The sequence below is a fragment of the Acomys russatus genome, chromosome 23 (assembly GCF_903995435.1).
Source record: "Acomys russatus chromosome 23, mAcoRus1.1, whole genome shotgun sequence".
In the NCBI taxonomy this organism is placed as follows: domain Eukaryota; kingdom Metazoa; phylum Chordata; class Mammalia; order Rodentia; family Muridae; genus Acomys; species Acomys russatus.
Genome location: NC_067159.1, coordinates 27,195,379 through 27,222,751, shown reverse-complemented (window position 1 = coordinate 27,222,751; position 27,373 = coordinate 27,195,379). Strand labels below are relative to the sequence as shown.

The 27,373-nt window shown below is 35.0% G+C and overlaps 1 protein-coding gene across 1 annotated transcript in view; it reads right to left on the bottom strand.

The window, feature by feature from the left end:
• The window catches only part of Ndst4 (N-deacetylase and N-sulfotransferase 4), a 283,257-nt gene extending 277,166 nt beyond the window's left edge, over window positions 1–6,091 (bottom strand). Inside the window, exon 1 of the mRNA XM_051166027.1 lies at window positions 4,874–6,091. Within this exon, the coding sequence (XP_051021984.1) occupies window positions 4,874–5,851 (978 nt within the window). The 5' untranslated portion in view covers window positions 5,852–6,091. The remainder of the gene's footprint in view (window positions 1–4,873) is intronic.
• Window positions 6,092–27,373: the final 21,282 nt, after the last annotated feature.

The window sequence follows — 27,373 nt, the reverse complement described above, 5'->3', positions numbered from 1 at the left end:
AACTCGAGTAAATATACACCAACGTGTGCACATGAACATACTTATATGGTCTGTTTATCTAAGCACCTACCATCATTATAGGCATAAAATAAAGTACTATCATAAAGAGGCTATTCCATTATTTACTCTTAAGTGCTCCTAATTTTTCCAGACTAATTCTGAAATTTGGCCAGAAAAACTCAGTCACACAGTTAAAGCAAAAATTGTCATTTGTAATATTTCTATTTCCCCTATTAATTTTATTTAAAAATATCATAACTTTTCAGAAAAATATACAAATGTGTCAGTAGATGTGTGATATTCTTACACTAAAACAATTACTGTACAGTGAGAAGAAGGCTGTATTTAGCTTCATCTACTAGTGTTTTGTTGGATGTTACAGTAGTGGAAAGTCACATAAAACTGAAAACCATGAAACTATCCAGACTCTTTCTACATATAATTAAATATTCTTTCCAATAAACCCATATATAAAATAATTAAAATATAAACAAGTATTAAATATAAAGGATGAAAAATATAAATCTACCGCTGAAAAATGGTACTTTTATTTACTTACAAGTAAACGACATACTACATAGCTTTCAATGTTTTTTTTTCTTTTAATTTCTGTTTCAGTGTTTTTAAGGAAATGTTACTTCATGTGTGACGATGTCACATAACAATGAATACATTGCAATCTGAAAATATCTTAAGTTAAATGTATACTGGATAGTTTACCATAAGGTGACATGAGCAAAAGTCATTTGAGAAGAGGTAACCACAATTAAGGAAATGTCTCTAGAAGACTGGGTTGTAACTAGGCCTATAAGGCATTTTCTTAGTTAGTGATTGGTGATGGAGGGGCAAGCCTGTTGTGGATGGTGCCATTCCTGAGTTGGGGGTCCTGGGTTCTGTAAGGAAGCAGGCTGAGGAAGCTATGAGTAGCAAGCTAGTAAGCAGTCTCCCCCTCACCCTTAACCCAAAGGCTTCTGCATCAGCTCCTGCTTCCAGGTTTCTGCACTGTTTCAGTTCCTGTCCTGACAATTCCTTTGATGATGAGCTGTCACAAACAAGTGTAAACCTAATAAACCCTTTCCTCTCCAACTTCATGATTCATTGCGGCAATAGAAACTACGAGTTAAGACAACTGAACATCACAGCCAGGCCTAGCACATTGTAACTGTGCTCAGAACAGGGATATCAGATTAAACTTGATGCATTTCACTTAACACATAACCTATTTTATAGTAAAAGGGACAATAAATCACTTGTCTTTTAAAATACTGCACAGAAACTTAAAACAGAAGGTCTACAGGAGTCTACTTTCACACCATTGTAAGTGCAAGTTATTATAAAGTGAGCCAATTCAGGGGCTGTGAATCAACATTACATGAAAAGAAGACATAAGTGGTCCAATAATTATTTAAGAAAGAACGCCAGAAAACTTTTTAAATAGAGAAGGAGATATAAATTCAGATATGAGAATGTTGAAGATTTCCTATGGATTCAGTCTAAATAAGCCAATAACAAGGACAATTATAATAAAAAGTTTTTTTAAAAAAATCACTGAAAGAAAAATGATATGACTAAAAACATCAAGAAAAACAAAAGCTAAAAATATATAAAGGCGCTGACAAGAGGTGTGCACATTTTAGCAGAGACATTGGAGACCAAAAGAGAGAGACGTAACTAAGGATAAGGGCAGAAGAAAGAAAATAACCATTTCTTATCCAGAAACTTTGTTCTGAAAAGCTGAGAAAGTGAAAGAAAAAGTTAAGGCAGTAAAGGCTTTCACGGGTAAGCCAAAGCAAGAAAGTTCATGGCCACCACACCTGTACTAGAAGGTTGCTAAGAAGCAGCATGGAAATAATTGAAAGTACAAAACTGATTGCTAACTGGAGATTTAACACAGTCTAACACTATAGTGTGGAGTCTAAGTCTCTTTTATCTTTAGGGTGGATATTTAAAGCCGAAATTTGGAATAATAGTTGATTTGCCAAGAGATAAAAAATAAAATCATAAGGGAAATGCACATCATTTGAATCATCCTTCCTGTGAACCTTCTGTATGTGTGTAAGAAGAACTGTTCTGAAAATCTGAGTGGTAGTGAGCAAGTGTGGAGAAGGAAGTATTGTGCACTGTTAGTGGGAATGTAAATTAGACAGTCACTGAGAAGAGAGTGAAGCTTATTTCAAAATGTAGTTATTCAAGATAGAATTACTGTGATGTCATGGTTTTAATAAGAGTGGCCCTGTAGGCTCACATATTGAAGGTTATCTCATCAGGGAATGGCACTACTTGGGAAGGCTGAAGAGGAAGTGTGTCACTGGTGTCAGGTTTCAAGGTTTCAAAAGTCCAAGGCCCAGCCCATGCCTCGCCCTCTTTCTGCTGCCTGTAGATCCAGAGGTAGAACTCTCAGTTACTTCTCCAGCACCGTACCTTCCTGCTTGCCACCATGCTCCCCTCCACAAAGCTAATGAGCTAACTCTCTGAAACTGTAAGCAGCAAGCCCCAGTTTATTGCTTTTTTATATGATTTCCTGTTGTCCTGGTGTCACTTTACAGCAATGGAAACCCTAACTAAGACATGTGTGATTCATAATGCATATATATATATAAATGAAATAAAATCTGTATGATAAAAGTATCTGTGGCCCTTGTGCACTGTAGTATTCAAAATATAATAATAAACTGTGTCTGTTAAAGAATAAATAAATTAAAAATGTTATATAAATATATAAATAAATATAAATTATAAACATATATATATAGAAATATTATTCATCTTTGGAAATGCAGAAAATTCAGTCATTAGCATAATCAACCTGACATTATACATGTGAAATTTTCCTGGTACAGAAAGCTGAGCTTGTACCTATTACTTGAAGCTTATTGTTTGAGTTCACAAAAGCCAAGTAGAATAGCAGTCAGTCATCAGGGATTACAGAACCTGGGGTCAGGAGATGCTCATAATAAACACAGGAAGTTTTTCTTAAAGGGGACTGTTACAGTAAATCATGTGATAATGTATGTTCCAAAATAATATATATATATATATATATATATATGTATGTGTATGTATGTACATATATGCTAACATATATGTATGCATACATGTATATATACATATATACATATGTGCACAGAATCTTTTCAGTTATTTCTACATATGAAAATTTTACATCTTTGTTAAGTTTCACTATTCTGTTACTTTGCTTGCGGTTATACAGTTTAAAAAAACCACCAAACTTTGCATATCTTATGAGGACTGATGAATAACTATCAGTTTTCCCTTGCAAATAAATGCCCTTGCTAGGTTTGGGTTGGTCAATTCAGTTTAAACTTATAAAGATCTGTTAATTCATATTGTTTGAGGTCAATTAGAAGCTGCTGTTCTTCTAGGTTTCAGACTAGGAATCCAGCACTTGGAGAACATTTTGAAATACAAAAACTATTCTAAATTTTAAGATAAAATATTATCATTTACATTTGACGAAATGAACAATAAATACAAAAAAATATTAAAGCACAAAATTTAGATGATTTAATCTTAGGCCACTTAAACACTTTGTACCTGATACAAATGATTTATTTGTATCCAAGTGAGATGGTGTTTTGTTCAGAGACTCATTAGAAACAGTTTTCTTGCTTGCATGCATTTTGAAGATTATTTTTAAAATGTATACTAGGTTTACTGATATCTAGACCTTATCTACTAGTGGTCATAACATTTCAGCTATTATTTGAAGTAGCATACAAGGTTCATTTTTGCAAAGCAAACAGCTGAATAACAGAAGACTGAGAAAGACATTACAGCAATCTTTAGTTCTCTTATAACCGCAACAGCAATAAATTTGTGTGTATGATTTCAAAAATTCTTTGCACTGTATCAGTTTAGCTATATGCAAGACAAGATAGGATACCAGAAAACAGCATCTGAGAATGTAGGACTGAAAGTAATAAAAAAGAATTATTTCCAGGAACCTCTGACTGTGCAGTTAACCTGTGCACTGCATTTTGCTACTTTTGCTTTTTATTTCTGTTTCTGTTACCTAGGCTGTCTTTAACTCTTGCTTCAGCCTCAAAACTAGCTGGAACTAGAAGTTCATCATCATACCCACCTTTGTATTTGGCCTTTTCTATATTTAGTTGCAACCACAGGGCCAGTTTGCTATAGGGTCAAATGAGCATAGCACTGAAATACTGCCTATTGACACTCCTATCTTATCCAGAACAATATCATAAATTAGTAGAGATAAAATGAAAGCTTCTTAAAGTCAAGCATTTTTAAAACTATTTTTGTTAATGCCCATGTTTACAGGGGCATTCATAAAACAGTAGAAATGCTTCACACAAATGAAAACTGCATGCATGAAGTTACAGAAAGGACTTGGCCTGTGTTTCAACAACCCTGATCGAATCCAATGCACATAGTTATTAGTTGAAAATCAGAGTCCTATAACTATATTAATCTCAGAGTTACAATCTGCCACATATTCAAATTCAGAGGTACTGAGAAGGGATTTTGTTTAGGATGGGAATGTATAACAAGAAGTAGTGAGATGTAGATGATTCATACTTTAAGTTATTTCAGCGTTTCTATTCTACTGTGTTCTCTATCTGTCTCTGCCTGTCTCTCTGTCTCTCTGTCTCTCTGTCTCTCTGTCTCTCTCTCTCTCTCTCCTCTCTCCTCTCCCTCTTCCTCTCTCCTCCTCTCTCTCTCGCCTCCCTCTCTCTCTCTCTCTCTCTGTGTGTGTGTATGTGCATGCTCTTGGATGTATACAATAGTTAAGAAATTAAAATCATTGCTTAAATCAGTGATCATATTAAATTATTTCAAAGATCGCATTTTATCAAAATCACTAAGCTAACAAACTTTTCCATGTTCTTACCTTGACATCTTTGACATTCATTCTTGTTCCCTCCTTCCCCACAAATATGTCATCAATGTCCACAAGGATGTACCTGTCCAAGGACAATGTCAGCCTCTTTCCAGACAGGAAGGAGATGGCGTCTAGGAAGATGAGCTTGTGCAACCAAAAGTTCAAGTTGTTACCAAAAAGTACTCGCTGGATCCCGTCGTGAAGCCCCAGGTCCTGAATTATTGTCGCATAAAGTGTTTTGCTGGACAAGAAAGAGAGGGACTTCTCTGTCTGTAACTCAGTTAAAAGCACTGGCTGGTAGGTAGAATGGTTATATTGGAAAATCGTCCAGTCTTCCCCAGGAAGAGGTCCCTTTTCAACCTTGGGGCCTTTGGTAATATGCAGAAGAGGAGACTGAGGGTTCACAGAGCAGTCCTTCAGAGCTAGATTATTGAACAAATTCAAAGGAAAACCTTTCAATTGTGTAGTCGGTAAGCTGTTCTCGTTGGCTTTATGAAAACCAATTATGCTAACACTGTATTCTATACAGTATTTTTCCAGAAGCTCTCGGTTCCATGAGTCCATGCTGACGTACTTTAGAATATTTTCATAAATTATCAATGTGTACTTCCCTTTGGCACTATCGGTTAGAGGTGGTATGTCCCCCTTGCCTGGCGCGATGACCATCTGGTACTGAAACCGGCTGGACTCCAAGATTGCTACAATATCTTGACCAAGTTGGGAATACTGGCTCTCTACAAAGAGGAGGACAGTGGGGTCAGTTTTGGATGTGTCAATAGGCTTGACGGTTTTCAGCTCTATGGACCGATAAGGGAGGATTTTGATGTCAGCGCACTCAGCTTCCGCAGTAGTTTCAATAAGTGTCATTTCCTGTTTGTAGCCAGAGTACAGGAAGTAGGCAGAAATGATGATGCTCACCAAGCAAAAGGTAGCCAAGAGAACAATCAATGTTCGAAAGCTTCTCCGAAACCTCACAATAAGATTCATTTTTAAAAATCAATGCTTTGGGAGCCTTTTTTTTTTTTTTTTTTTTTTATCGTGCCATGAAGAACATATAACAAGATGTTGCAAATTTCCCTTCCCAAACATTCATGTAACCATTGCAAATCATGGGAGACTCTCGAAGGGGTCACAAACGAGTCAAATTTGGTAGGCAGTGGACCAGGACGGCAACAGCTGAGACGCTATGTCCAAAAGCAAGAATTGCTGCAAGGTCCTTTAAACATCATCTGAAAGAGAGGAGAAATGTGATAGCTAAGAGCAAAAGGGAGGGGTGCTCCTGTTTGTGTTTGTATGCTTCCTGATACCTAATTAAAGATTATTCTAGTCTTGTTAAAATGGCAATATACTAATTGCATCTGCTGATTACTTGGGTCATAATATTTGACACATAGTCCGTTTATATTTTCATGGCTTCTAGAAAACTTCACATATGTTGATTTGCCTTTGTTCAGATATCCACATGTACATTAGGAACATATATTGAGATCACTTTCAACTAGTTATCTGGAAAGGAAGGGAAACAATGGAGGTGGAGAGAAAATTAGATGCATGATGTTAATACTTTGGTAAATTAGCTATTCTGACATAAGATAGTGACCTTTCTCTTTGAAAGCAAAAAGGAAAAGATATCAATTTTAAGTATTAAAACAGTTCTTTCTAATATGCAATAGTGATAAAAAACATATGGGACCAAATCTGTCAACCCAAAGAATAAGCAAAATTTAAATGTGACATTTATTTAACATCGGTTTGTTCTAAGTTATGATGATAGATCCATATACCACAATGGAGTATGCCTGTGTTTGCAGCCAGCTTCTGTCTTGACTGCAGGACTTACCCTTTATAGTCAATTTTCTCATTTCCCCATCATTAATGATAATGGCAAGTCGAGGTAAAAAAAAATCTGGCTTTAAAAGTGGTATAGAAGTAATGTTTACTATGTCCTGCATCAGAACTAAGAGAGGTTGGGATGATATTTTATGTAATGCCAAGAAATGTAATCTACTCTGTTTGCTTCTCTTACCCAGTGTTGTCTCTTAAACTAGGAAAAGGAAAAGGATAAGGCAGAGCTTGTAGATAGGGATATAAGACAATGTTAGAATATTAATTATATATATACATATACATATATATAGTGTGTTATATAATTTGTAAATGTATAGATATATACACATACAAATATATATATATATATATATATATATATGTGTGTGTGTGTGTGTGTGTGTGTGTGTGTGTGTGTGTGTGTGTGTGTATCAAGGCAATTTAGATAATTTAAAACATATTTGTAAACAAGCCATATAAAATTAAGAAAAAATAATTTCTGGATAATAGGAAGGCTACTTTAAAAGATGTTTGAAAAATGTAAAAATGTGTAGTAAGTTTTCTTAATGACTACAGCTTTATATGCTAAAAATTTAATTTGACCTTCACCTAATCTTCCATTCAGGATGAATTTGAGGACTGGTTAGCAGCAGAGTCATTTGGGAACTCTCCCTTCTTCTGGCTCTCCTGATTCAGAGAACATGCAAGGCACAGTCTGTGAATTACTTGTACGTCTGAAAAACCAGTATTTCCAAAATCAATACACCAAAGAAATCAAAAAGGCTTCAGCTCAGTTTTTATAAATAGGACTTACTTATGTTTTAAGAAATTTATAAACATCAGCAGAACGACCCACTCCACTTGTCACAGCAATGGAAGCCTTTCCCAAATGTCAGAATCCTGACCACTGCGCGGCGTTGGTGAGTGAAATGAGAGAGGGTCTTTAGGAGCTGCGTTACTTGCCCCAGTTTGAGATCCAAATAACGTATATTTTTTCTGTGTGTTATCCTTCCAAGTGTGGTGTATATAGACCACAGTGGAATTCACACCTCCTTCATAAATACCCTTTTTATTGTCATATATGTTTGAATAGGTTCAGGGATAAATCATTGCAAATTTCTAGTCATGAAATTAGTATCCAAAACAATTAAAAGACTATTGTAGTTAGGGCTGTTGTTTTGGTTTGTTTGTTTCGTTGTTTTTTTTTTTTTTTTTTCCCTGAAAATGAGAAACTCAATGAGAACTGGATGTAAAGGCTGGAAGTCACATTTAAAAATATCAGGCATTTATTACTTGAAGGTGCTCTGGTGAGAGCAGAATTTATCTGAGGTTGGAGAGGGAACAAAATAAGTCTTCTTGCCATTCGCTCCTTGCTGGAGTCATCACAAGGCATCACCTGCTCTCGTTGTTCTGTTATCCTTCCGTTATTAGTCTATTGTTTTTTTTAATCAGAACATTTCAATTTAGGTGGACTCTTAAAAGATCCTGATTAGGCTGTAAAATGTTTTTGACTAGAGAGATCTATGTTCCACCAGTTGCCCTGCTGAGGAACAACCGGAAGCTACAAACTTAACAGTCAGTGTAATTAAATTTAAACCCAATGAAAATAGCTTTCATTTCAGTGTTACAAGTCAAAACACTTACTAGAGAAGTGACTACATAAAATGCAGAGAGACCACCAAGGTGAACTGGTTAACTCAACACAAGGTGTAAGATGGATTGAGTTGAACATTACAGTATTTTCGCTAGGTTTGACTTTTGGTAATACCTTGGGAAAACACACTTGATCAAAACACCCCATTGCTATATTTCATGAATTCACATCTGTTGTCAGTAATTCTGCCGGTAATTTGCATACGCTTCTTATTAATGAGCCATACATACTCAATTAAAACTGTACTGTTTAAACATTTAACCATTTGTTTTAATTCACCAGTCTCCTTTGCGTTGAGTTTTCAAATTTGTAACTCTTTTTCGAAAAGATAATGCATTTTCCATACAAAAAATAAAATGAGACCAGAAGAGAAATAGTGACACACTTTATATACCATAAGGGAAGCAGTGCTTTAAAACATTGTTACTTGTATGTTGTATGTTTGTGTGAGAGTGTGTGTGTGTTTATGTTTTTGTGTGCTTGATGCATGTGTATCGGAGTATCTGTGTATTAGGGGAGGAATTCTGCTATAAGATAAGTTTTTGTGCCGTGGGAAAATGTGAGGTCAGAGAAGGCGCAAATTATTTAACGTCATTTTCAGAGAATTATAAATAAAAATGGAGTTATTGCTCAAGATTAAGGTGGTATGTGATACCGAATATGAAACCGTCTCTTGTTTACTCAATAGAACCGTAGACTAAACATCTATAGACTTCATTATTTTTTACCTGGAGTTCTTATCAGCTTCTAGGCTACAATATATCCTAATGATATTTTCAGGAGCAACCATATATTCATAAATCATAGCTGTTTCCAAATTGAAAGTTTAAAGCAATGAATAGCTGTTGCATTTAATCAAAATGACAATGGTTTGCGATTTTGTGGCATTCTAAAAAAAAAATTCTATTCTGGTAAATAACCTGTTGACTATTTCCCAACTTTTATGCACTTCATATTTTTTCCATTTTTACTGACATAATATAAATTTATTTTAGTGCCCAGAGTGTATATTTTTACTAGTGGAAATTCCTAAAAGTGCCATTTTCAGACATGATGATAACATTACTACCCCAATATTATACAGTACCATGATATTATACTAGGTACATAGCTCTGAGCTATCAGCTATATTCACACATCAAAAGATTATGAAGGGAAGTCAGTAAATAGAAGAGTAAATGTCAGGCAATTTCTTTTATCACTGTTTCCTGCAGATACATAAAGTGTGTATGTACCATTTTCTTAGGTCTTATTTCTGAGATGAAGAAACAGCATGATTTTTTAAAATAGAGTGTATCTTTATGATAATCAAGTGGAAAATATGTAATCATCTCATTTATTTTTAATAACATAAGGACATCAAAAATATGACTCTGTTTATATGTACAGTTGCTGTTTGCTATGTGAAGTTTAAGACACTTAACCGCAGTAGTAGAGATACTGTGTATGGCCAAGGTGCGCTCTTATCCTAACCTACTAATGCTCAGTACTTGAATCTTGTTTTTAGACTGAAGATTTCATCACTGAGTTATTTCCTTGATGACTAAACTAACAAACAAGCCTACAGAACACAGGGTCAGAATTGAAGAGAACTAATGAATTTAGAGCTCCTGAGTTTAATTTAGGTTTGCCTGCAATCCTGACAGTTCTTGTGGGACCTTCCGATGATCATGGGCAGATCTGTGACATCTGTCTGGTTTCCTGTGGATGTAGGAAGGAAGCTGACAGAGGGCATTCAGAATCAAGCATAGACAAGCCAAAAAGTCTTGATGTGTGCTTGGATTTGTTTCTAGATTGTTTTCCCCTTGGTGGAAGAAATAAAGGTGCTCCTGCCAGACCTCAACAAATGGACATTCATCAAGAACCTACTATTTTTCAATAAATGTACAAATTCAAATGGATCATGAACAAAACAGGCTATGTTCTATTGTTTTAATCTACTCTTTATTTCCTCTCTTGGTTAGTTATTTCTCTCTCCAAAAACCTGTTGTTGTTGTTGTTGTTGTTGATGATTTTTTTCTTGGTTTTTAGTAGTAAGTGATTTTCAAGTCATCAGTTTAAGACTTATACTCAGAAAATTAGTTTTATAGGTATGAGTGTTAATCACACAATATGCATGACAATGTTTACAATCTCTAATTGCCCTTCTTTTCTCTTAATATTAAAAATACACATGGGAGCCACAGAATGCTAGAGAATTGCAGTACCATGGCATCCTTCCCTGTTTAGATATAATTTCAGCACTTTTCTCTTGAAAGTGGGATTTGTTTTTTCTTTTCTATAAAGCATATCATCCATAAAGATGCTATGTAAAATACTACTAAAAACTCATAGCACTGCTCATTTCTTAAGAAAACCCGTATTTGACCACTTCCCCTGGATGGGGAGGCCTGGTGGCACTCAGAGGAAGGATAGCAGGCTACCAAGAAGAGACTTGATACCCTATGAGCATATACAGGGGGGAAAAGGTTCCCCTCGGTTACAGTCATAAGGGAAAAGAGTAAGGGGAAAATGGGAGGGAGGGAGGAATCGGAGGATACAAGGTATGGAATAACAGTTGAGATGTAATATGAATAAATTAATAAAATATATTTTAAAAAAGAAAACTCATGTGTTTTCAGACACTGAAAGCATTTTTTAAAAAACTGAAACTCAGAAGGTTGAGATAAAATGGAGCTTGTTTAACAAACCCTATTGTGATTTTCATGATATGTGACATTTTAATGGATTGATTACACAAAAACATCATTTTCGTCTTTCCCTCTTACTTGATATCGTGACATAACTAATTATAGTAAAACTAATAAGAATGATTAAATGATTAGGATTAAATGATTAAATTAAAACGATTTTTCTTTCATTGTCATTTTCCCCCCTTTTTCTACTCTTAAAACTTACAAACTCGTTAAGCCTGCTCAGATCACTCCTGCCCAGCTGTATGATTCACGAAGAAAACTGAGAGTGCTGGTTGAACAGCTTCAACATGATATAGGAAAGTGAGTGGACTCCCTACATGAATGTTTCCAACCTGGGTTCAAGAAATTCTCTGTTTGCTTCCCTATGCCTGAGAACAATGTGTATCCAGCTATTGCCTTTGGGTCCAAAAGTTTTAATATTTCTCTTCCTTACTCTTCAAAGCTAGGGATAATATTTCCCTACTGACTGCAAGAAGCACACACCCCTGTTTCTTTTGTAAAGACATGTGATTTTTTTCATGGTCTCGGGCTCCCCACACATTCATTACTCTTGCTGTATTGACGCTGCATTTATTTCAGTTAGCAGCTTTACGCAGAATAGTCTAGTCATCTGTATTTCACGCTCATCCTCTCCAGGCCTTCTATTATAGACATTTTCTGTAATTGAACAAGAGCATTAACATTTTCCTTCACATTTAAACTTAAATTAAAAAAAATATCTCTAGAGATGTAAAAGTAACACATAAAAAAGTGATTAACCACGTAAGCAATAATGAAAAGACATCTGGGAAATTTGTGTTGCTGTAACAAGGTAGACTTAGATCAAGGAACATTATTCGAAATGGGCATTCTACAATGACAAAGGGGTTATCACACCAAGAATAGACAACAGTATTCAATATGTGAGCCACTAATAGCAGAAATCCAAAAAAACTGGAACGTTGATTGACATGAAGAGTAAGCAGATATTTATACAATCGCAGCCCCAGACCTTAATACTTTTCCTTCAATAATTGCATAGAAAAAATTGCCACGTCTATCAACATTGTGAATCAATTTAATCTAATTGATAGGAGGGATAAATGGGAGGATAAATGGGATGGGATAATAATTGAGATACAATATGAATAAATCAACAAAATATATTAAAAAATAAAATAAAATAGAAAAAAAGTGATACAAAATAAATGAATGCATACACCCTCTTTTCAAGTACACAGGAAATAATCACCAATATAGATCACATGCTGGACGACAAAATGACAAAAGTCTCAATGGCCTCAAGACCAACCAAAGAACCATAACTGGGTAAAGCTCGATACAGCTCTTCCCATCACTGCTTAATTGTCCAGTGCCAAATGGTCAGTCCTGAAAGATATACATACAAGCAACACTCTCTGTGCTCAATGCATGCGATAACAATTAACGAAGAAAGAGGCCATGTATTTGAATGAGGACGATGAGTGGTACATGAAAGTTATTGATGGGAGCAAAAGGAATGGAGATATGTTGTGATTAAATTGCAATCACAAAAATTAAAAAGTTAAAATTATTAACATAAAAATAAATAAATAAAGATAATTAGTCTTAAAATGTAAGTATTCTGGCCAAAATAAAACGAAAACTAGATGTCAATAATAACAAAATGTCTACTATATCTCACGTACTTAGAAATTTACACACCTCTAAATGAACTTAAATTTTTGCAAGAGTTTTGCTGCCATATTCTTGTGAAATTCTCTTACCTTCTTTTTGGACTAGAGATGTGAACCATTTGCAATTGTGAAATGCATGGGGTTATTTTTCATTTCTCTAGGCATGGTCTACTGTTAACCATTTTTAGGAATCCAGCTTGGGTGAAACTTAGTAATCTTACAAAAGCTCATTGGTGTGTGTATTCTCAGTGTGCAGCTTACATCACAGTACAATTCAACTGACAAATCTCACATAGATTGCCATAAAGGCAGGGAGTATGATTCGCTCAAAGGGAAATCTTCAATATTCTGCAGAGTACCTGGAATTTCATGCACGCACACACACACACACACACACACACACACACACACACACACACACACACACAGACACACCCTTCAGAACCAGTAACAACTTATTTACTTTGTACATTTATTTACTCTTCTTTATCTAAAATATCAACTCTTATGGAAAGAAAGAACAGATAAGATCTCCAGTTTTTTTCATTGGGAAAAAGGATGCTTAGGAATGTTTATATTTCCGTTTCCATATGTGACTCCATTCTCTTTGGGAGATGAGGTGTGTGATCACCAACATATTGCTTATTTCTGCCTTTTACCTACTGGTTATAAAAACCCCACACACCAAAACAAAAAACAAAGAACGTTGAAATTGGGATTATCTTTGTGACTTCAAACACTAAAATTCTATAATCATGCAATTTAATGACTTCCTCTATTTGTGACAATCATTCACTATCTTTTTTTTTATAAATCTCTCAGGAACATGCTATTCCTATACTTTATTTGGGAACACACTTAAATATTTCGTTAACTGATTTATGGGCTTTTCTAAGGTGACTGTGTATATTCCCATAGCACACTCCATAGTTTCTCCTCTCACAGTCTGGTATTTTCCCTTCCTTCAAGCACAATTCAATACTAAGTTATAAAAACAGTATATCTGATATGATATTAAAGAAAATTATAATATTTTAAATGTTTTGCAACAATAATGATCAAGTCTATGTTTTAGAAATTGGGCATCAAACCACATGAAATGGGTTCCAAGTCACTTGTGAGACTACTGTGATGCATGATTTTGCTTGATGAGTCTCAATTTGTCAGATGTTTTAGATGTTATAACACACACACATATATACATATATGTTATATGTGTAATAACATGCTTATACATAACCTTAAGTTTTATGTATTGCAAGGCCCATGCATCTCTAACCATGTTCTGTGTTATGGGTAGCGAATGCACTTAAAGACAATTGTCTGTCTGGTTTCCCAATGTTTCTCAAGATCACTAGGGTAACAGGAGGTTGGGGATGCAAGGGAGTGACCTTGAGTTGATTTCAGTTCTTCCACGGGGACTTGGCCAGCAACGACTTTGTGAGACATAATAGCGAGGTCCTTGCAGTGGGTTTAGAGCTAGGCTGAAAAGCTAGAACATCTCAGTTCACCACCCTCACACAGGCGCTGACATGATTGCTTGTGTGACAAAGTTAAAGAGGACCCACAAACATACAGATTGTCATTAACCAGTCTCCATTTGTATGTCCATATGCCTCATGGTGTCTAGAAAATGTACAATTGTATTAATGCTGGTGTATTTTCCTTCAGAATTTATTTTTTATTTGAAAATTCCAAATGAGATCTAAACTTTCTTCTGATTTTAGGTGTAGCTATCATCTTAAAATTATTTTAGGTCTTTCTCAGCCTATCATAAATACATGGCACACAATGCCATACATTGGCACGTTCATTATCCTCTCTATTTCAATCATTAACTCTCTAGTTATGCTATGTTCTAGGGATCTTTTCCCAATGTCCTTTTTTGTTGTTGTTTATTGCAGAATTTCAGGAAAGTAAATTCACCTCTTGTTAATCAGAGCCAGCATTCGTGACACCCATAACACTGCCCATGTCAACAGAGTGACATGTGTCCCACAGTATGCGCTTTAATCTTTAATAAGTCATGAATACTTAAAGGTATTTTTGTATAAAAAATGATATATTTTTAAACATATAATGGGTAGCATATTATAAGTACATTATCTTTACTGAACTTGTGCAATACACAGGACATTGATAGAAATAAATGATGACTTTAGAACATAGGGAAAATATTTAAATGAAATAATTATTTTTTTCAATCCAATCAATATGTCATATAAATGTTCTATAAAAGGAAGTTAGTAAATCCTTTTGAATTTTGGTTTGGTAGCATTTGAAATCAATGGCCTGAATGAATATGCAATATTCATTTCAAGAACAAAATAAGACATTTATTTTTAAAATAAGTATTTATTTTTGAAAAATCATGAGGGTCTCCTAAATCTCTCAACACAAGAGGGCAATATTCTCTTATTTTTACTGCAAAAATAGACCCATCACACCTGTACTCCATATAAAGATTAAAGGGAAAGGAAAGCACTAACTAACAAGATGAGTCCACGGAGTGAAGGTAACTCTTATTGTGATGACTGTGCTGTCAACATTAGGAGAGATCAGGGAGTCTTAATGTTAAACATTAATTAAGCCTTAATTTCACACCTAATACATTTTAGTCAATTCTATTTCTCACATTTGCAGTGATCAGCTATTTGTATATCACGTATGTAGTTTGCTACATCTGAATTTGCATTTGTTTTTACATAGATATTCATGTTTATTTTAAATGCATAGCTCACCTAAACATGTAGCTGACTTTTGTGAACTTTCCAGGTCTAGATGATTTTCTTAAAGGAACAAGCTTTTTTTTTTTTTTCATTAATTTATTCTTGTTACATCTCAATGTTTATCCCATCCCTTGTATCCTCCCATTCCTCCCCCCGCCATTTTCCCATTATTCCCCTCCCCTATGACTGTTCCTGAGGGGGATTATGTCCCCCTATATATTCTCATAGGGTATCAAGTCTCTTCTTGGCTACTTGCTGTCCAGAACAAGCTTTAATTCAATATGATGAAGTGAATTTTTTTCACACTGATTCCACATTAAAAGTTATCTAAATTCTTATTTTATTTTATTAAAGATAAAATGCATTTTTCTTATATTGATATTCATTTTTTACATATCACTGTTATGTGAACATGCCTTATAATAAACTAACTTAATAGAAGTAATTTAAAGTTCTAGGTCTACTTAAATTATAAATAATACATAAAATGTTTAAAACAAATTTTACTATTCATTTATTTGTACATGTGTGCATCTCTCTCTCTCTCTCTCTCTCTCTCTCTCTCTCTCTCTCTCTCTCTGTGTGTGTGTGTGTGTGTGTACTTGCAGCACATGGATGCATGCACAATACACTCTTGTCTTCAAGTAAAGACCAAAGGATAGCTTTTGGAAGTCACTTCTCTTTACTAGTCTGTGAACTCTAAGGTGGATGGAAGATTCAAAATAGCTTGGTTGTCAGGATTGGAGGTACATGCCTCTCTGCACCATTTTATCTATCTAGCTTTCATTTTTAATATTTTTAAACAAGGCACGAAAACCTTAAAATTATATAATTAGGCCAAAATTAACATAAAATTCATGTTTGTGCTATGATGTTGGTTATCATACAACTCACTTTTCAGATATTAGTCAAGAACCATATCTGAAGAAATTTGAAACTGTGGCTATATTTCTATTCAGAGTGGTATTATCATTTATTAGTAAACAGGCCTCAGGATCCCAAATTCTGCTTCTCTGGGTAGAAGTTTCAACATGATGTGCACCCATTATAATTTATTGATTACCTGAGACTCTGGAAAAATACCTCTTCATCTGCAACTGCCTTGTGTATGATTGGAGAGATAATGGATCAGTAATGGTCATGCAATGAATCATCTTGAATAAAATGTATACAAACGTGGGAGGCTCATTTTCCTTCATGCACTGAGGGTTTCTTCAAATATACCTTCCTCTTAATAGTCAAGTAAATAGTAAAGAAAGGTATAATATGAATTCAGAAAAAAGTAACTAGAAGAAAACTGTCAAAAGAAGACTATGATTTCTAGGACGAAATTTAAAATATTAATTCAGTTCAGGTTCTAGTTAGTCAAGTATATATAGTATAAAAATGAGAGGGTGAGAATGAGACAGAGATCGGGTACTGGTGTGAAGTATGCTTACTATTAGAAAGAGGGAGGAGGAAGGGTGAGGGAGAGGGAGAGAGTTATTGAAGTTTCCACCTCAAACCTAATAGAAGGAGGTTAGCGTACTGTTTAGTAGTGGAGTGCTTGCCTGGCATGCATGGACTCAACCTTGCATTGGAAAGGAAATAACAAACAAACAAACAAAAAATAGTAGTGTACAAAAAAGTGAGAAGATAAAAACAATTTTAAAAAGCATGAGGCTCACACCTATAGTGACAGTACTCAGAAGGCTGATGTAGAAGGAGCAAATACGTGAGACCATGCAAATGCATTTAGTAAGTTGCAAGCCAGCATGAACTACCTAGTGAGACTCTGCCTCAAAAAAACAAAGCACCAAAAACAAGACCACACATTTCATTCATTGTTACACACACACACACACACACACACACACACACACACACAGAAGCACACACACCCAAATGTACACACGCACACACACAGATGAAACATTCATAAATAGTTCTGCTGCTCTTATTCATTATAGTAAGAGTAAATGAGCTAAATTTTCTTTTAAAAACCAAAAGTGAGCAGATTAAATAACACAAGGACATACTGAGTGCCTGGGATGTACAAAGAGCAGTGGCTGGGGAGTAGCCTTGGCAGGTAAAGTGCTTACCATGAAGAACTAAGCAATTGAGTTTGGGGGTCCCAATCCTGAACTTGCCAACAAGCAAATACGTTCTTTACAATCTTTCCAAACTAATCTTTTGAGGATCTTTTGTAGGTCTGATCTTTTAACCAATTCTCATGTAGTATTAGGGGGTACTAATAGTGACTGCAAGTGTGACCCCTCTAACACTGTATTTCTGTTTATAGGCCTATTCTTAAATGTTTTTTTTTTTCTTTTCCCAATCATTTCCACTGAGTCCTTTGGTCATATGTCAGCTGTTTTATCAAAATGAATAAATGTGTGTTTGTAACTAGTTCATAATATTAATATTATACATTTCACTACCAAGCCACAATTCCCCTATATAGTTCTTTGCCTATCAGCCCAACCTTAGCAGTACTGAAATATCAGACCACCTGTGAGTCATTATCCTTTTTCTCTTTCATCTTAACTCACAGAGTCACACTCTCCACTTTGTACTTTATGCAGTCAATCATTGGTTTCCTTTTCTTTTTCTTTCACAAGTGATCAAAACCTTTTCCCCTTTTGCTATTCACTCTTTTCTAAACAAGAACACTGACCAAATTATGCATTCTAAAAAAATCACTGAAAAAGAAACATCCTATTCTGGTTACATTCAGGATCCATGGCCTTCCCTGGTATCTTAACTGTAGAATATACATATATTTTGGTTTATTAAGTCAGCCTCCTCTCATGTGTTATTGTTTCATTTATTTTTCTCCCTTTTCCAACTTCTGCCATTTCATACCTTTTGTGACTCTCCTTTGATGATCATGTGACAAAAAATGTATCAGAGACATGCATGCCCCCACCATATGTACTCATTCTATTTTCCCACTTGATAGATTGCCCTTCTGCCTCAAGGTACCTAACCAAGGTGTGCTCATTGAAGATGATGCTATGATACTGCCCCACCCCATGGAGCTGCAGTAACATTTTCATCTTCTAGTGAACTATTCACACCAGCAAAGAAACATTCTGTTGTTTGTATCTTCTGTCACTCACCCCTTAATACATCACTCCAATTCTTTTCAGAGTATAGCAAAGCTTTTGCAGTGTTATGCTCAGTGTTTTTAGAGCCTGCTACAACTGGGCTCCCATAGATATGTCATCAAGAAACTCCCTGTTGAGGATTTTGTTATCAATAACTGATCTGTTTTATAGATCAGCAGCACTGTGCACCAGTCTTACACAATGGCCATTCAGTTTTGCAGAGGAACAATGAAAACAAACAAACTTCAAAGCTCATTAGACAGGTACAGTAATTGTGATAGTGTCTACTGAAAAGGCAGACAAAAAAGATCAATTGAAGAGAATAGTGAGTTCCTAAACAAACTCTCTCTAGAAAAACTGTCCTTTGACAAGGGAACAAAGGTGAATCTATAGAGAAAGGGTACTCTTTTCAAGAACTGATACTAGAACAAATGAACACGACATGTTGTGAGACAAAGACCATATGCACTTCCCCCAAATTACCTCAACTAGATCATAGATCACTTTATAACATATTGTACATTTACCTGAAGGTAAGTATAAGAAGCAAAATTATAATACTTTTAGAATATAAGATGCAAGAAGATTCATATGCCCTTGGTTCTGACAGTGAATTCAGAGCTCAGCATCAATCTATGAAATATTTCATTAAGATCTTTTCTCCGTGAAAGTCACTGTCAAGGATGAGAATGTAAGGTACATAATAGAAGGATTTATTTAGAGCAGGCATAACTGACGTTAAAAAACTCATACAAATAATTCTTAAAAATTCACAGTAAGAAAACTACCCAACTAAACAGAATGTTCACAAATGAATATGAAAGGATGGCTGTTACTGAGAGATGTTCCATATACATTCTGGGATTACAAGCCATAGGAGCAATGGGATACGGCTACTTAAGCACCTACGACCTGGGCTGAAGTCCAAACATCTGACTATACCAGATGCTGTGACAGTGTCAAACAACAGTCCTTCACATTCATTGCTTTTGAAAGAAACATCTGTACAATGGAATGCTAGTCAGTAACAAAATGACACGTCAAGCCACAGAACCTATCCAAAGACTGTTCAATATATGTTACTAAGAAAAAGAAACTATAAGAAAATACTACAAGCTTTATGATACTACATATGAGAAAATTTGAGAAAGACCAAAGTACGGTGACAGACGAAAGATTAGTAATTGAAGAGAGGAGAAGAAATGAAGAGAGTATAAGGGAGGTATAGGGTTTTTTGGGTAGTAAAACTAATCCATTACAGCATCTGTAAGACCCAAACAATCCCAGCACCATGATGAGATTTAGGTAGCTTTAATAAGTCACTTTTGGATTATTATTAAAGCTGATATCGTTGAGTGGGCTGTACTCCGGGGAAATTGTATCTTCTTAACAAATTCCCTAAGAATTTAAAGCTGTTCTGAAAACTAATGTCTGTTAATGAGAACAATGACATTTCTATTTTGTGGTGTTATAAGGTTTATGTATGAGAGAGAAGATGTGAAAGTATGTATGAGTGTGTGTGTGTGTGTGTGTGTGTGTGTGTGTGTGTGTGTGTCCATTATTCAGTGTGTATGATGCATGCAGGCATATGCATGTCGATATCAAAAGTAGGGTCTCTCCTTCCATCATGACAATTCCAGGTATCAACTTCTAGTTCTCAGGATGGCAGTAAGTGCCTTTGCCCAATGAGTTAATTCATAAAACAGAATGACATTCCTCAATTTACTTTGTTAAATTCTACTTTGTCATAATGTGTGTATTCTTGTCTGTAAATACAAACAGAGAAGTCACAGAAAAACCTCAGTCAGGCTATGTGTCAAGCACCCTTACCCACAGATCCATTGGGACAATCCTGAAACAATATTTTTAAAATGCCTATTTGTTTTCTTTTTTTTTTTTTTAAACATTTATTTATTTATTTAATCACTTTACAGTTCGACCCTAGGCCACTCCATTCTCTCTCATGTCCCCCTTGTCCCCTCCTCTTTCCCTTCTTCTTAAAGAAGGAGAGGCCCTCAAAGGGTACCAATGTACCCTGGCACCTCAAATCACAACAGACCTAAGAGCATCCTCTCCAACTGAGGCCAGCCAAGGCAGCCTAGCTATGGAAAAGGGATCCAGTGGCAGGTAGCCTAGTCAGAAACAGCCCCATCCCTTGTGGTTAGTGGAGCCACATGAAGACTAAGAATGTTTACTTGTTTTCAATCCCTCTGTACCCCCATGAAACCCTGAAGGTACCCCCATTCTTCATTTGCTACTTCTTTTCCTCTCACTTTTTTCACTTCCTTTTCAAAAAATATTGTGCTGAGCCACTAATCTCCACTAAGAGCTCAAGAAAACTTATGCTAGGAAGATGCCACACTTGAATCCAGACATAAAGGAATAATCGACTGTGCATTTCCAAGAGAAAAGCCAACATAGGGAAACAGAGGGAAAATAAAGTAAGTTGAGGAGGCAAGAGTGGTGGGCAGGCTGAGAACAACTGGAAGAATACAAAGAGATATGAAAAGAGAAGGTTTAATAGGAACGCTGATTTCGTCTCTGTAGGTGGGATACCCAAGGAAAGTATCTGGAGATTTCAGAGAGGGAGAAAATTCGCACATGCTGGAGCCATCAGAGCAGGATTTTCAGAAGACTGGAAATTGTTTTAATCAATTTGCTTGAAAACACCATTTATTAAATCTAACTAACTAACTAACTATATATATATATATATATATATATACACACACTCATATATGCTTGTTCAATATTTAAATGAAATAGTCTGAAAAAATAAGTAAGCAAAAACTATTTAACCTATTCAATAAAAAATAGAACAAGAGACTCTGTTTTGTGGAGAAGAGAGAAAAGGGAGACTTGAAACAGAAAGCAAACTCTCCATTCAAGAGCAGAGACGGAATGGCACAAACAATCTTACTGACATACAATAGTGTCTTCACTTTCAACACTTTTCTCTGGAAACTTAAGTTCATCTAACTGATAGTCAATGGCAATGAGATGATTGGCATGAACTGAAGGTTGCTCTGGCCTAGCTCAATACTCATTCTATAGAAGCCACTGTCCCAAGGTATATTAATTTGCATCCTTGTTAATAATCTCAGCAGACTAGCATGGAATTAGTCACCCATTAAACATAAAGCCCTTACTTTGTTCTCATAGTCTTATACCTAGAGGACTCTACAAAGATAGAGACCAATGAAGCCAGAATATAGAAACCTCATGACTTCCAAATGAGCAGAAGGGTGAAGAAAATTATTTTATAATATTTAAATAAAAGTTTCATCTCAACAAACCACGTGGATCTTTCTTAAAGTACAAGTTACAAAAGTAACTGCATTTTAATTGGCTTTTGAAAAATGATTTCAGTGTGTTTCTAATCCTGTTACAATTGTATTTACAACTTATCATAATACTATTTGAAATTTCCTACAAACATTATTTTAATGATTTTCATTTTGAAGTTATGTATTACTTTATCGTTATAAATGAAGTTTGCCAACATCAGAGTTAAGTAAAGACTGTTCTTTCTTAAAGCTAATTTCAAGCATTACTTCTCCACCACCCACTGTCTATGTAAAGTCATCTAAAGTAATCAATACAAAATTCCCAGAGAAAATTTAGATCAATCTGGGCAACATAGTTAATGTCTACTTTGCACTTGAGTGGAAGATCTCATGATTTCCCATTTCCTTTTTCATCTTCATGTGGCATTATAATGGTGTTTATGTAACATTTAATATTACTGACTAAGCAGATGGTAATTGAAAACAAATCCTAAAAGAACACTAGAATAAAAATTCTAGTTAACAAAATAATTGTGTAAGAACTTGAAGAATGACAACAAGGAGACGCTACTATCTAGAGAAGTGGTGTGACAAAGTCAACATCATCCTTTGCTCTTATTCTATATCACTTTCTGAACATCAATAAATATATTTTCATTGTCTGGCAATACATTTATTAATAAATTTAGGAAAATAGAAAAGTTTTTGTGCTGATTATTATTTTAATCAAAGTAGTATCCAGTGTGGTTTCCTTTGACTTATTTAATTTGCTAGGAGCCATATGGGTAATGCTGTATCCAAAGTAGACATGTTCCACTCAGTTACATTAGTAGTTTCAGTATTTTCACATTTTTGCTCTATATTTATTTCAACTTTTTATAGATACAACACAATGCAGTGGAAGATTGTTCATCATTTGGAAATAACATGAAATGTAATATGTTAAAACTATCATCCTAATGAAAGATACAAAATCCTCAGTTTTGAAAGGAAAAAACAAAATTGATATAAAATGTTGAGAAAATATCTGAGATAATGCTTTCTGAGCTGCTGCTTTGTTAATACTTGAGAACTGAAGTTTAGCAGTGTTAAGGGTGGATATACTAAATGCAATAAGCACTGCACTAAAAACTTCACTCAGCAAGTTGACTTAATAAAAACTAGTGGACAATTATCAAGTGTAAAATGTGATGTTCTTTGGAACATTTGGCAACTAGGAGTTAAAGTGATCTTGTTAACCTGTGGAAGAATGAGATCACTTTATAATATACAAATAGATATATGAAAAGATAAAAAATACTTATCATTATACTCCCAGTCCAGGTCAATATTACTAATATGTTATATAAAGTTGTGAACTATATTGGTATGGACCATTAAGAGATGGCGGTTATGCCTTATGTTTTCATTGAGTGATTATAGCAGTGAGAATAGAAAATTTAGCATGAATCTGTGCACATGTATTAACTTACTGGAGAGATAGATTTCCAGATGACTTAAGAAATGGTTTATCTTGCTTCTTTCTATCTGGTTTCATATTTGAAAGGTTTGTCTTCTTCATTCCTTCAATTTGCACAAACCTCCTCTTCTCCACCATGCCAGGGAGTCAAGTTAGATGATTAGGAACTTTTTCTTAGTGGTTTCCACTCATATCTATGCTTCGATTTCTTTATTCCTTTTGTTTCATTTACTGGTTAGTTTTTAAGGCTAGATGAATGTATATTACGCATTCATCAGTGAAGTTTGACCTTTTCTATTAGATCATCAATATTCAAATATGATGCAGATATAGTAGAGACAGGATGAAAAGTTGACTGAGATCTTTATTTCCAAGTGGAAAGTATTGAGAAGAGGTTAGAAATAGTCAATCCCCATCCAGGGTTGCTTTGAAGCAGAGCCAAAATTATACTATAGGTCAATGTCAGATTACTGATGCCTATAATTAAATTTTAATTCCATTAATTTTAAATGCCCGAAGTTTCCAACTTTGCTAATATTTTAAAATTTATTTTCATATCCTACCACTACAGCACTTCTATAAAGTAGGCATTCTAACCCCACTCATAGGGTCTGAACACTGGCCACAGAAATGTTTTTTAATCTTCTAAAGATTTACTCAGAAAAAGGGCTAGCTGGACTTAGAACCAATATTGAGTTAGCAAAAGTTTATTGTTATGGTGCCCTGTGCTAGGTCTTGACATTTATTTTTAAAACTAACACTAACTTGTACGGCTTGCATAAATGTGTGTCTGAATAGAGGGCTTCCATTCCCAAAGTATTCAAATAAAAACTATGAGCAAATAAAAGTTCAGAGAAAGCACGGATATTGTATTTATCAATGTCATTATTTGCATATCTTAGTTACTAGACTGGTTTAAAAGACCAATAAAGCACCATGTTTACATTTGAAAACTATACTTTCAGAAAAACATTTTTTTCATCACTTCTTATTTCCAAAGACATTAGACACTATATAAATAAAACTTCTGAGAAATTCTGCTGGGTTCAGTGCTGGAGTCAGGTAGTCAAGAGTGCTTACTCAGAACATTTTTATGTTAACATCATAACACAGAAAAGCAATAATAAAACTTTTAAGCAATATATATATGGATATATAGATATATAGATATATCTGTTATTTAAGGCAGACGATGCTTTGTTCTAAATCTTCCAGACGGATAGTTTGACCTGTGTTGGTTGCTTTGATTAAGCAGTATCTCACTGATTTCTGGAATTACTTTTCTTGATACTGTAAAGAAATGCCTTCTTAATCTCTTTCATATTTTAGTTTTATTATATCAGATATAACACTTATACTTCTGACAATAAATACTGGTCCTTTGTGGCACCTTCTATTCAAATATCACCATTTGTTTAACTGTTGAGTACATGGCATAGTTCCCACATGTTCCTCGTGGTCTTCATTTACCCAAACCCTGCTTACTGTCTACTCTTTTTTTTTTAATTTTTTTTATTAATTTATTCTTGTTACATCTCAATGGTTATCCCACCCCTTGTATCCTCCTATTCTTCCCTCCCTCCCATTTTCCCGTTATTCCCTCCCCTATGACTGTTTCTGAGGGGGATTACCTCCCCCTGTATACTGTCTACTCTTTAAGCAGTCCTTTTTTTCCTGTTTTTTTCCCTTTTTTTATTATTAATTTCTTCAAATCACATCTCAGTTGTTAGCCCATCCCTTGTATTCTCCCATTCCTCCCTTGCTCCCACTTCCCCCCCCCATTCCCCTCCCCTATGTCTGTGACTGAGGGAGACCTCCTCCCCCTGTATATGCTCATAGGGTATCGAGTCTCTTCTTGATGACCTACTATCCTTCCTCTGAGTGCCACCAGGTATCTCCATCCAAGGGACATGGTCAAATATGGGGCACCAGAGTTTGTGTGAAAGTCAGATCTCCTTCTCTACTTAACGGTGGAGAATGTCCTGTCCATCGGCTAGTCTGCATGGGGGTTCAAAGTTTACTGCCTATATTTTCCTTGACTGGTGTCATAGTTTGAGGAGGACCCCAGGGCCCATACCCGCCTGTAGTTTTCCAGGACCCTCTGGATCCTTTAAGCACTCTTACACTAAAAACTTTATTTAAATATGAATGGATGACTAACACAGGAATATCAATTATATCATGAGGTAATTGACACTGAGATATAACCATACAGGACAAATAAATGGCGCCTGGTGCAATATTGAAGAAAAAGAAGAAGTGCCAGAGAAGACTGTGCATAATCCAAGGCATTAGCAACCTAAGAATGACAGATAGAACAAATGATGTCAGATCTGTTCTAGCAAGATGGTTGACAATCGTTTCCTTGATGCTGACACTATGATTTCATTAACGCCTTCTTAGGCAGTGTTAATGATATAGTACATAGACTTACCCCAGTTTTGCCTCTTATTGAGCTTGAATTAATTTGTAATTGGTGAAAATTACATATATTTTCAGGTAGTCAGTAGTTAAACACATCATTCTAGATCATTCTTTAGATCCACCACTCAGTTAACTGAGTGATAGTTTTGGACTTTGTGGCTCATACACATACCAGTTTGTGAAAATAAGATGCTAAACCAGCTCTACTATTGCTTAGGCTTCAACAGTATCATTAGCTTTTAGGAGATACACATGGGAAAAATAATATATGTCAAAGTTAGTTTTTAAGGACTTCGAGCCAAACAGAATAGAGGCAAAATTGAAAACTCTATTCTGTAAAATCTTATAGTTTTATTTTACAAGAAAGAAACACCAAGGTTACTCCACAGCCCAAACTTATCCATGTAGCTCCCCAGAAATGTGAAGATAACCAATAGGAGAAGAAAAAAATCAGTATTTTATCTTGCATATTATAAGAGATTGCAAGAACTACTCATATTATTTTTCTTATGGGGAAAAATAAACATCTTGTTGAGTTTGACACTTACATTTAAAGTGTATTTTCTGAGGGACAGTTTTTGAGAAGTATATTTACTAACAAGCACTATCTATAATTTTCATTTTTACCTTTGCTCCCCACCTTCATTTATTTATCTTGACAGGACTCATGGCCACTTCTCTTTTCTACCACCAGAGGACAGTCCTCATGAGAATGGGATTCTCTATCCTAGTATCTATCACATAGTAAAGAAAGTAATATTTATTATTATGATCACAGAAGTACTAAATTGAGTTCATCTTCTATTGGTCAATTTTCAGATCACTTTTGTGGTTAGTAAGAAAATGTTTTATTTGAAGGAAAGCTCCCTTACAAACTAAGATATGAGCAACCATATACTCTAATTAATCCATAAACATAGCTTACAAATAGGTGTTTGTGCGTCACTTTTCCTTTTAGAATTCATGAACTCTTACTTGGAGTGACATGAAATTTCAGGAAAGATGGTTTGAGAAGCAGATCACATTTACATTCCGATTCTAATTATTCTGTTGCTCTTTAAAATAATGAACAGAATTAGGACTTTTATGTGCATTTGTAGGAGCATATGCATCTCTACATCTGTTTCCTCTCCTTGTATTAATCTTCAATGTTGCTATATTTATTTCTGAGGTTTAAATGATTTTTTTTTAAATGTAGGCGTGAAACACTATTCAGTGCATCAAGAACTCTTTAGAAAAGTCTGGTGAAATATGACAAATCTTGTGGATAAGGTAGTCTACAACTGGGTTTCTGATTCCGGAATGGAGTCAAGCCAAACTATCTAAATGTGTACAATCGCTGTCCATCCTATCTTCTTCTCCCATTAGCATGGCACTTGTCCTTTTGGCCTGCTATTTGGATGTTACTATGTTTAAACTACTAAATATATAAATGATTAATAATGATGTTTAAACAAAAATTACAATGAGCCTTTACTTTTATTATTTTATTTTTAACTCTATAGCATATTTTGGTGTTGGAAAATATTCTGCTGTGCATGAAAGAGAACATATGCACAGGGAACAGATAACACTTTGTAAGGGATTTAGAAAGTAAATGTCCCGTCAACATACCAGGAAAATAGCTGTTATCTTGAGAGCGAATTTTCCTATACAAATTTCCCATTTTATATTGCTTCATTCCTTCCT